This window comes from Sciurus vulgaris (genome assembly GCF_902686455.1).
Source record: "Sciurus vulgaris genome assembly, chromosome: 3".
NCBI classification, from domain to species: Eukaryota; Metazoa; Chordata; class Mammalia; order Rodentia; family Sciuridae; genus Sciurus; species Sciurus vulgaris.
Window position 1 is genome coordinate 23,903,832 of NC_136463.1, and position 11,742 is coordinate 23,915,573.

An 11,742-nucleotide genomic window follows, 5' to 3' on the forward strand; every position below is an offset into this window, starting at 1 on the left:
GGAGGGTATCTTCTGAAGGAGCTGAAGAAAGAGGAAGGCAGCGTAAATCAACCCCGTGTTTAATGGCGCTGCCTCTGCCATTGCGGGAAGCCCTCACTAACCACCTGCCCCTAAGAACTTGATAATCCCAGAGCCCTGGCTTCTGTGACTTGGGAGGCTGGACAGAGCACAAACCTTAGACACACATTTTTTCCAGGATACCCTGCTTTCCTTCCTGATTGCAAAGTCTGCTGGTCTTACAGCGTGGAGATCACTGGAATTCAAAAAAGGAACACAGTGACCAAGGGCCTGATTCAGGTGTCAGACAGCTTTGTTGGAATCTGGGCTCTGCCACTTGCTGGTGACCTTGGCGCATCACCCCTGACACCAACCTTTCTGTGCTTCAGCATGTCGGATTAGAAGTGGTGGTACCAGTCCACCCTTTCTCTGGTGTCCTGAGAATGAAGCAAGATGATTTCTGTGAAGTCCAGTGTCTTGGGCACAGATTACGCCCACCACGTCAAGATTACATCACTACATTGCCACAGAGAGTGCTGAAGTCCCAGGACAGGAGGACAGCTAAGTAGAAATCAGGGTACTGGTTTCTAGTTCAGCTCTGCCACTCATTCACTGTGTGAGACCGGAAAAGCCACTCCCCCTCTCTGTGCTATTTTGTTCTCTGTAAAATGGAGGGTTGGTCCCTGAAACTCCTACCCCCACGCTGTTCCCTCCCCTCCCCAGAGGCCCCACTTACTAAGCTCCTACCCTGTGAGGGCAGGCAGTCCCTCCTCTGCTCACCCTGGCCCCTCAGGGTAGTGAAATGGAAGGAGCAATGGTTAGGTCTGATTCATGCTGTCCTGGGCTTTAGCCTCCCTGGACTGAGCCAAGAGGCCTCTGGATAAATTGTGACCTCCTGCCCTGACAGTGCCTTTCACATACACACTGCCCAGGTGGCCCTTTGAGCCTGTGAGCACCAGTACTGATGCAGTGTGGGTCATCTGTGCCTATTACCAGCCCCAGTGACCCCAGCACCCATGTCAGGCTCAAGGACACATCAGAGAACTGTTCAGTATCTGGTCCCCAGAACTTCCCAGACCTCAGGCTCTACTTTCTAAGGGAGGCAACTGGGAAATGCCCAGTTCACAGGAAGTTTGCAGCAGAGCTCACCCCCCAGCTCTTCCCATTGCCCAGCAAGGGGCCCAGCCTCCATCTTTCCATGTTTGGCCACTCCAGAGTGCACCTCATGACCTGCTGTCTTTTGGTCCTCCTGTCAGGGCTGAGGCATAGCTGGACAGGTGGACAGGTGACACTGTTCACATTTTACAGATGAGGAAGCAGAGGGTTACATGATTTGCCCAAGGTCAAGATAGTACTAGGCCAGGGGCTCTGTTGCTACCTGGAACCCTCCGTTGCCTTCCTCAGTGGACCCTGGAGTGGGGTTGGGAAAGGGGTGAAGCAAGACATACCACCTGCTTGTGTGGAAGCCTGACAAGAAGCAGAACAAAGATACGGCAATGAAGATAGCTCAGGAACCCAAATATTTAAAAACCAAAGTTGATCAAGGACTCGAGGAAAGATCAGCTACATCTGGATGGGGCTGCAGGCACATCTGGATGGGGCTGCAGGCTGAAGCAGCGCTCATCTGTTAGCTCACTTGAAGCTCATTACTGTCCTAGCAAGCAGGTCTTATTGTAATTATCATCCCATTTTACAGATGGGAAGGTTGAGTTTCTGCATAGCTGGGCTTGGTGCATGGGCTGCAGAGAAAGCAGAGATTTTGAGGGGGTAGCTGTGAGTGGGTGGGTGTCTTGCCCTGGCTGCAATCCCCAGTTCTGGGGTATAACTGCAGCTCTTCCAGAAGCAGGCCAGGCCTTTGGTGCCACAGCTGCATATTGAGACTGTTCTGAGTCAAAGTCACGCCCAGTTCTTGCCTTCATGAAGCATGGAACATGGAGTTCAGTGCCAGAGGGGCTTCTGGGAGGAAGTAGCACTTAGGCTGAAAGGGTAGGAGAGAGATAGGGCACAGCCTGAGCAAAGGGTCCTGGGGTTGAGGCTTATGAGGGCAGAAGTAGTTAAGAAGGGCAGAGTTAACGGATTGGGCAGCAGCCAGATCAGGGGTGTCACTAGAGAGTGTGACCTGAACCTAGGGACAATGGGGAGCCATCAAAGGCACCTAAGCAGGCAAATACCATGCCCAGCCTTGAAATTCAGATAAGATGGGCAGTGTCGGCAGCTGGGTCCTGCAAGGGAAGCCAGAGAAGGAGAGTCCAGGCCAGGTTCATTGGACAGAAGGGTGCTGAGAACATTGGGGGTCATTGACAGCAAAGATGAGAAGCAGCAGGGCTAAGCCACAGCCCTGGACCTCGCCTCCCCTAAGGGAGTCACATTTCCCACATACAGGCAATGAGTGGGGCTTTGAGCATGCTGAGAGGCCCTGCCCTGGTGACAGCAGGTACTGTGGGGCCTTGTGGGGCCTCAGAACCAGAGCCCAGGACACAAGCAGTAGGATCTGGCACCCTGTCTTCTAAACCAAGCCTTCACTCTGAGGGCCGCTTCCCCTTACCCCGAGTCCCCCTCTCCACGCTGAAGTTGGCGCAAAGGGCAAGGAGAGGGGTCTGTGGCACGGGGCTTGATGGGGGGCCCTGGCCTCACTGCCTCAGGAGGCTCTCCGAAAAGGCAGGGTGCTCAGGGCCCTCTCTGCAGCCAGGCCAACACAGCGAACATGTATGGGGCTGATTCCGGGAGACCTGGGCGGAGCTGCAAACTGAAGAGACCACAAAAGTAGCCCCCTGGGGCCAGTCAGGGAGGCAGGTGGGAGAGTGGCTCCTCCTAACCCTGCAGGGGAGCCACCCTTCCTGCGAAATAAGGAAGGCTCCCAGGAGGTGCCCAGACAGCATCTTGGTGAAGGATGAGTTGGACCAAGGGAGGCTCAGGGACTGGCGCCCATCAGGGAAGGGGCCCTTCTCACAAGAACAAGACTCAGAGGCCAAGAGCCAAAGGTCATAAGGGCAAAGGTTGCTCCACTTTTGGAGCAAGGACACAATCCTGAGGGGACTGGTTTTGCTGGAGGACTGACTTGTCTTCTGTAGGTCCTTTGTCCTGGGTTGTGGGGAGAGCAAAGAGGCAGCAGTGGTCTGACCCAGGACCCTCAGCTCCTGCAGGGCCCACCCACCTCTGGAGTAGGATCCAGGCCTAGAGTGGGAGCCCAGGATGCAGGCAAAGCAAGTTGAGGAGAGTTGGGAGGTGATCTGGGAGGTCAGGACAGGAGGTCAGCACCAAGGAAGGGGGCCACACCTCAGCGGCCCTCCCCTCCCCCTCCCTGGTGGCACCACAAGGCACGCAGCCGCATATCACCCGTGCCAGCCCTCACCTCCCGGCAACGTCGCCGCATTCTCAGCCACGCCATCTGGCGTGCCCGCCGCTCCCCAGCACACTGCGGCGGGCGGGGGAGGGGGCAGCAGGGCAGGTGCCCACCCTGGAGCTGGGAGGAAAGCTGCAGGTCCCCCACCCCCAGCATCCTCTGCACTTGAAGTGGGGCAAGGGGCTGGGAAGGGGGTGGCAAGGGCTCTTAGGCTTGGGGAGGAAGCTTCGAGCATCCCCAACTGCTGGAACAGGCGCCTTCTGGGCAGTGCCAGCCACCCCTCCCCTCCTCCTCCCCCACTGCACAGCTAATGCCAGGATCCAGGACCTTCCAGGGTCCCCAACCTCCTGCCCTTCCCCCACATCTAAGCGGGGGTGCAGACAGCCCCTCCTCACCAGGCTCCCAGCTCGCTGCCTTCTCACCTGCCTGCTCCCCTCAGCCAGGGAGGCCTCAGGAGATGGATGTCTGCTGTAGCCAGGGAGTGGACACCTGGGTCTGACCCACCTGCTCCCCATGGCCAGGCACTGTGGTGGGAACTCAAGTCTCCTTCAGCGCATTTGCCTCTACCAATTTTATTTAGGGGGTGGCAGCTGGCTAGCGATCCTTCTGGGTGTCAGAATGGAAAGGAGTGGTTACAGACTCCTGTGTGAGTGTATTTATTTGGGGGGAACAGGGGTGACATGAGAGCAGTTTTCTAGAACATCCTTCCTGTCTCCTGAGCAAGATTCCCTTAGACTGCTCAGGAATGACCTGTCTCCTCCCTCCTGCCCTCTCTACTCCCCCACCACATTCTCAGCCCCCCTCACCCCTGCCCCTCAGGACTCCAGCCTGTACAAAATGGCTGCCACCCTCTGAGGCAGCCATTTTAGGTGCCCAGGCTGTGGCCTCCCTTGGGATGGGGCTATGTCTCCATGGGAACCTCCAGCCCCCAGCTCTCTGCTCCCTCCTGAGGAGTGGGCAGCAGAAACGGGGGTCTTCTGAGCCTGGCTGAGTTACCCACCATTCTCCTTTTCCTCTCTGAGACCTGAAGGGGACCAGGCCCCTCACCAACTCCCTTCCCCCAATGCCACAGGGAGGAACAGATGGCATCTCTGGGTGTCCTTCTCCTTTCGTCTCCTTCCTTCCATTTCTGGCTCTTTCTGTCTCTCCGTCACTGCATCTCGACATCTCTGGGTGTACAGAGAGGAGCCTGCATGTCCTTGTGTGCTCATGCTTGCCCGTGTGTATATGGACACACGTGTTGTACCTCTTTCAAACCCATGTCTAGGCAGGCCCATCCCACACCTCCCTCTGTTCCAATTTTCCCCTGGTTTTTATTGTATCTTCTAAAAAAAAGTTGAAATGTGTCGAGTGAGAAAAACTTGTTCCATTTTTCTGGAGGAAGAAAAGACAGGAGCAGGAACAGGCCAAAAGGGATGAAGTTCCTCCTAGCCTCAGGTATGGCCCTCCCACCTCAGGCCTTCTCCTGTGGATCTTCTCAGACTTGGGAAGCTGAAGTCATTCCTGACAGAAAACAGGAGGAATGGGAGACCCTCCTAAGGGCTCCTTACACTGAGCAAGGTCCTGCCTCCTGCCTGCAAGAACCTGTGAGACCCCTGGTGGGCTAACCCAACCCTCCCTCAGTGTCCAAGGGAAAAGGTGGGGGATGTCTTTCCTCCCCAAGGAAGCATTTGTTTTTTTATTCATCCATATACTCACCCATTAATTTCATAAAAATTCAGTTTCTATATAGACAAAGAACACTGAATGTGCATGGGGGAGTATTACAAGAAATTAATACTGTAAAGCATGTTACAGTTTATAAAGTGTCTTAATAAAACTAAGAGTTGGCATTTATTGAAGGCTTATATTAATGCTAAGCTCATAACAAGTATTATCCCACTTAGTGCTCACAACAGCTCTGTAAGGGTGTATTATCCCCATTTTACAGATGGGGAAATCAAGGCTGAGAAAGGTTATGGAACTTGCTGAAGACTTTCAGGGGCTGGGGTTGTGGCTCAGTGCTACCGCACTTGCCTCGTACACATGGGGCACTGGATTTGATCCTCAGCACCACATAATAAATAAAATAAAGACATTGTATCCATCTACAACTAAATTAAAAAAAAAAAAAAAAAAGATGTTCAGGTTTGTTTGTTTGGTATTAGGAATTGAACTCAGGGTCACTTTACCGCTAAGCTACATCCCCAGTCCTTTCTATTTTTTCATTTGAGACAGGGTCTCCCTAAGTTGCTGAAGGTCTAAGATGCTGAGGCTGACCTAAAACTTGTGATCCTCCTGCCTCAGTCTTCTGAGTCACTGGGATTACAGGCATATGCCACCTTGCCCCACATAGCACTCAGGATTTTTAAAAAACATTGGTGAATAGGGTTGGCTGAGAATCAGAAGCCCTGAGCAAGTGCAGGTAACCAAAATACCATACAGCTAGGGGCTCAGGAGGAGGGCTGCTCATCAGGATGGATGATACACTGAAGAGACAGTAAAACCTTCAAGGCTGTGCCCAAAATTGGAAGGTGGCCTTGACCAGTCCTCCTGAGTCTCTGACCCATCTGAGGCCTATCCTTTGACCTCTTCTTCTGTCCTGAAGCTTCAGACTATCTATCATAGGTGGGATCTACCTCCCCAGACACAGGACCTCAGAATGACTTCTCATGCTTGGATACCACAGAAGTGGATTGTGGGGTCATTGGAAGGGCATTAGACTGAGAGACACGTACCTGGGTTCTAGACCCAGCCTACTCTCCACCTGTGTGCTTTTAGGCAAAGATTTTTCCACTCTGTGACCTCTGCAGAAGGAGGAGCTGGGACTGGGCATTCTGAGCTCCTTTCAGCTCCTGGCCTAGCACTTTTGAGAGCCCCAGACAACATCGGCACCCCAAAGCCTTCCTGAGCCATGGTGTGTGTCTCTACATAGAATCTAGTTCAATCTGTGCAGCATCCAATCCATGGCTTACCAGTCCCAAGCCCGCTCTGGAGGTTCCCATGGGGAGGGAGTGCACACTCCTGGATTGAGGCTGAAGCCCTTCTTGCTCATCTTTGCGCCACTGCAGTGCCTGACACATGGCTGACCTCTGTATGCGTGTGCTGAAAGTATAATTGAAGTTGGAGGTGCAGAAGTAGGCTAAGGGTGAGGAGGGGCAGAAAACACAGTTGGGAACACAAATGCCTGACTCAGTGTGGCCACAAAGGTCTCTCTACACCTGACTGTGATTACCTGCTCACACGCATGTGCCTGTCTGAGTAGGTGTGTGTATCCATTTTCTGCACCACAGGGTGAGGAACAGGTGTGTGTGTGTGTGTGTGTGTGTGTGTGTGTGTGTGTGTGTGTATCTAAAGCTACCTTTCTCAACCTGTGCCATTTGCATCTGCGTCTGGCCCAGTGAGAGGGTTGAAAGGTGAGCCCTAAGATGACACAGCCATTTCTACCTCCTGATCAAGACACCTTTCTGACCTACCTCCCCTCCGCTGCTCTTGGGACTGCTGGGGTTAGGTCCAGTGTCTTCAGTATTTTTTTTTCCCCAGGGGGAGGAGAATGCTTGAGTTTCATCCAGGAACTCTAGGCAGTTTCCAGCTCAGTCCCCTCCTCCTCCCTCAACCAAGTCAGAAGGCCAAGACAGAGAGCCACTGGTGGGATGGTCACCTATCTGGCAAAGAGAAGGAATGGTGACGAGGGAGAGGTTTCTGGGTTAGAAATCCAGATTTAGACCTGATTCCTCTATCCCTAGACAGGGGCTTTGCATAGGCTCACCTCGTGGGTTCTTCCCCACCCCATCCCAAATACATATGCCCCTGATGCCCAAGGAAACATCTCCCGCCCACCAAACTCCACAGACACACACGCATGAACCCGCAGACACACACGCCCTTGCAGAGGCACAGACATCCAGGCAAATCTTTCCCTTTCTCTGTCTTTCCCTTGGTTTGAATTTCGTTCAGCCACATATGTTGTGTGTGCGTGAGGGTGGGTGGGGGAGGGGCAGACAGGGATGAGGGATGGCATAGTGCCAACATCTACCTATGGGGCTTGGGCCAGGGACACCCCCCACGCCCACCCTTGAAGGGGGCCTCAGCTGTCCCTTTGTGGTGGAGGGGACTCTCCTGGGGAGTGGGGGCAAGCACCGAGGTCCCTTCTCCATACCCCAAGGTCTGGTCCTGACCCACCTTGGGGACCTGCAGGAGAGGAAATGGACAGAGCAAGACCCTAGAGGGAGCACAGAATTGTCGGTCACCACAAACGCCCAATTTCCAGGCTTGCCCCCCATTGTTCCCATGTGGGGGTCTCTATATCTGAGGGGGGCAACTCCTCCCACCTCCCTCTCAATCCCTGCTTTCCCTGCGTTGGGCGGGGAGGGGAGGGCGGCAGAGATATTTATTTATTTCCTTTATTTATTTAATTTTTTTTTTTTTTTTTTTTTTTTTTTTTTTTTTTTTTGGAGTAGAGAGTGACAGATGGCGGCGGGTCCCGGGGGAGCCGGCTCTCCCCCAATGCAGACGCATGCCAATCACCGTCTCTCATGTGATAGCTGCTGCCCGTGACGTGCCAAGCCCATATGGCCTGGCATAGAGGCTGGTACCCCGCCTGGTAGAGATGCCACACTCGCTCCGCGGTTCGCATGGCGCTCTGAAGACGCCGGCGCCCGCCGCCTTGAGGAGCCGCTGCCCCCGCTCCCTGAAGATGGGGGAACAATGAAATAAGCGAGAAGATTCCTCTTCTCCCCCCTCTCTCTCTTACCCCCTCCCCCCCTCCCCTCCCCTCTCCCCTTGACTCCTCTCCGAGGTAAGTTGTCCGAGAGGGAGCTGGATCTGACCCGCCGACTGGGAGGGGGGAGGGCGGCTGCTTCGGCCGACATGAGAGTCCCCAAATCCCCCCTTCCTGGGATGATACCCCCTCATCGGGTGGGCATCGGAGGCGCCTCCGGTTCTTTCTCCCCTAGGGGCTGCAGCTCAGGGGGCTGCGGAGGGAGGCGTTTCTGTCTGCGATGGGCTTGGTGGGGGGAAAAGGCAGGATCATGGGAGGCACGAAGAGGCCGAGTTGAGAAGACCCCCGGTGGTTGTCCCAAAGGAACCTGCGACCTTTCCCCACCACCCCAAAAAGAGAAGCAAACAAACAAATTTGGATTTTTTCCCATCGATCCCGAAATACAACGAGATCTGGAGAGCTGTGTGGGAGGGAGGCGGTTTGAAGGGGGGAAGGGGGTCCCTGACCGCGGGGGAGACGGACGGGGCTCTCTTCTCTGTCTCCTCGCCACGCTGGGGTTCTTCAGTCCTCGCCGCCCAGAGCCGGCTCCAGGAGCTGGGGACGCTACGGCTAGAGGAGACGATCCTCCCGCCTCTGGAATTGGGGCTTCGGGGATGGGGGCCGAACCGGGGGCGGCGCGCGGCCAACTTGCAAATTGGATTAGGGAGCGTGGGGGTGAGAGGCACGGGAGGGGTGGGGAGCCAGGCCGGGGCCCCGGCCGCGGGACCGAGGAGAGGGGCAGCTGTCCCCACCCGCGGCCGCCCAGACACTCTCCACCGCCGGGAGAGAACAGGCTTTCAGGGGGAGCGTGCCGCCTCCCCTGAAGAAGATATTTGGTCCCTTAAGCCCGTACCGGATCCCCCTCTCTGACCCTGGGAAGAACCCGGCGCGGGGAACTGCCCCCCATGCAAGAGAGGGGCGGAGCCGGGGCCCAGTGCTGGGAAGAGGGCCTGGGCCGACATCCCCCGCCGGCGACCGGGCAGGGCTGGGCCGGCTCTGGGCGGGGCAGGTGGAGGAAGTAGGCATCCAGGCCCTCTGGGCAAGAACCTGCAGGAGACTTGGGGGTGGAGGCGGTTGGGGGGCCGTCGTGACCCCAGCGCGCCCCTCACTCTGTGCTGTCTGTCTCCCCTTCCCGCCCCCGGGGCGCCCTCAGGCACCATGCTGACCCGCCTGTTCAGCGAGCCCGGCCTCCTCTCGGACGTGCCCAAATTCGCCAGCTGGGGCGACGGCGACGACGACGAGCCGAGGAGCGACAAGGGCGACGCGCCGCCGCAACCCCCGCCTGCGCCTGGGCCGGGGGCTCCCGGGCCCGCCCGGGCCGCCAAACCAGTCCCCCTGCGTGGAGAAGAGGTACCAGAGGCCACGTTGGCGGAGGTCAAGGAGGAAGGCGAGCTGGGGGGCGAGGAGGAGGAGGAAGAGGAGGAGGAAGAAGGACTGGACGAAACGGAGGGCGAACGGCCCAAGAAGCGCGGGCCCAAGAAACGCAAGATGACCAAGGCGCGCCTGGAGCGTTCCAAGCTGCGGCGGCAGAAGGCGAACGCGCGGGAGCGCAACCGCATGCACGACCTGAACGCAGCGCTGGACAACCTGCGGAAGGTGGTGCCCTGCTACTCCAAGACGCAAAAGCTGTCCAAGATCGAGACGCTCCGCCTAGCCAAGAACTATATCTGGGCGCTCTCCGAGATCCTGCGCTCCGGAAAGCGGCCCGACCTGGTGTCCTACGTGCAGACTCTGTGCAAGGGTCTGTCGCAGCCCACCACCAATCTGGTAGCTGGCTGCCTGCAGCTCAACTCACGCAACTTCCTCACGGAGCAGGGCGCCGACGGCGCGGGCCGCTTCCACGGCTCCGGCGGCCCGTTCGCCATGCACCCCTACCCTTACCCGTGCTCGCGCCTGGCGGGCGCACAGTGCCAGGCAGCCGGCGGCCTGGGCGGCGGCGCGGCGCACGCCCTGCGGACCCACGGCTACTGCGCCGCCTATGAGACGCTGTATGCAGCGGCCGGAGGTGGTGGCGCGAGCCCGGACTACAACAGCTCCGAATACGAGGGCCCGCTCAGTCCCCCGCTCTGTCTCAATGGCAACTTCTCACTCAAGCAGGACTCGTCGCCCGACCACGAGAAGAGCTACCACTACTCTATGCACTACTCGGCGCTGCCCGGCTCGCGGCCCACTGGCCACGGGCTGGTCTTTGGCTCGTCGGCTGTGCGCGGGGGCGTACACTCGGAGAATCTCTTGTCTTACGATATGCACCTTCACCACGACCGGGGCCCCATGTATGAGGAGCTCAATGCGTTTTTCCATAACTGAGACCTCGCGCCAGTTCTTTTCTTTTTCTTTTGCCTTTGCCCGTCCCCCTGCCCCAGCCCCCCTCCGACCGCAGGGGCACCCCCATCAACCCGGGCGGCACCGGGCGCAGGGAGCGGGCCGCCGGTCCTGCCGCTCTTCTGGGCAGAGCCGTCTCTTGCCTATAGTTGGCCCGTCCCAGGGGCCTCGCTTCCCCCAGGGGACTCGCCTTCTCTCTCCCCAAAGGGTTCCCTCCTTCTCTCTCCTAGGGAGGGCTTCTCCAGGGACCTCTCTCCGGGCCCTCCCTGGAGATCCCCCCACTCCCAATAACTTCACTTAGGTTTTCTCCTCCCCTCCTCCCTGCAGGCCCAAAGGCGTTGGTAAGGGGGCAGCTGAGCTGTGGGACGCGGTTTTCCCCTGTCATCATTATTATTTTAAAAACAGACACCAAGATGCCGAGGCCCGAAAGGAGCTGGGCGCCCCCTCTTTCTTGAAGAGGGCAGAAGTCAGGGCGCCTTCACCTCCAACCCCGAGTTTTGTAATTTTAATTTTGGCGGGAGGGGATGTGGATTGAGAGGAAAGAGAGGCCAAGACAATTTGTAACTAGAATCCATTTTTCCCTTTTCCTTTTTTTTAAACAAAACAAACATACAAAAAAATTTTTAAAAATTAAAAAAAAAAAAAAAAAAAAAAAAAAAAAAGAGGCGACGGAGGCCGAACGCAGAGTCCGGATCGGAGAGAAAAAGCAGTAAGAACTTTTAGAAGCAATAAAAGGCAAAAAAATACTACTACCAATAATAAAAAGACACAAATATCTATGCAAGGAGGTTCTGACTGAGCCTAGCGGCCCGGCCCGGTCCCGGGATGCCCCTCCCTGTCGGTTGGCCGCCCCGCCCAAGCGCGGATCTGTGCACTTTGGTGAAATGGGGGCCCGCGCCGCCCCCTCCCCCTCCCCAGGTTCTTACAATCAGTGACTCGGAGATTTGGGGCCCCAGTGCCACTGCCCTCCCCCGCCCCGTCCCCGTTGTGCGTCATACTGTTTTTTAAAAACCTGTTTCCAAATTTGTATGGAATGGCAAACTGTTGGGGGGTCGGTTTGGGGAGGGAGGGTTTGCATGAGAGACACACACACGCACACCACACCGCACGCACACGCAGGCCCAGCGCGGGCGTCCGGGGACAAGGAGGTGAGCTTGTTGGCTCCTCCTCCCCGCAGGCACTTCCGTCCGCTCTTGGGGTTAGGCGGAGGGGACGGAGACTGGGGGTAGCCCCCGCCCTGTCCTGACAGTGCCTCAGTGGGCGCCGAGCGCCCGGCGAAATCCGGTGGCTGGAGAGGGTTTTTTGTTTTGTTTTGTTTTGTTTTGTTTGTCCTAGGCGTCCT

General features: G+C 56.8%; 1 protein-coding gene across 1 annotated transcript; it reads left to right on the top strand.

The window, feature by feature from the left end:
• Nucleotides 1-7,893: 7,893 nt before the first annotated feature.
• Nucleotides 7,894-11,062, top strand: NEUROD2 (neuronal differentiation 2). Its single transcript, XM_079134276.1, has 2 exons — nt 7,894-8,117; nt 9,232-11,062. The coding sequence occupies exon 2, from the start codon at nt 9,237-9,239 to the stop codon at nt 10,383-10,385; it is 1,149 nt and encodes a 382-aa protein (XP_078990402.1). The 5' UTR covers nt 7,894-8,117; nt 9,232-9,236; the 3' UTR covers nt 10,386-11,062.
• Nucleotides 11,063-11,742: the final 680 nt, after the last annotated feature.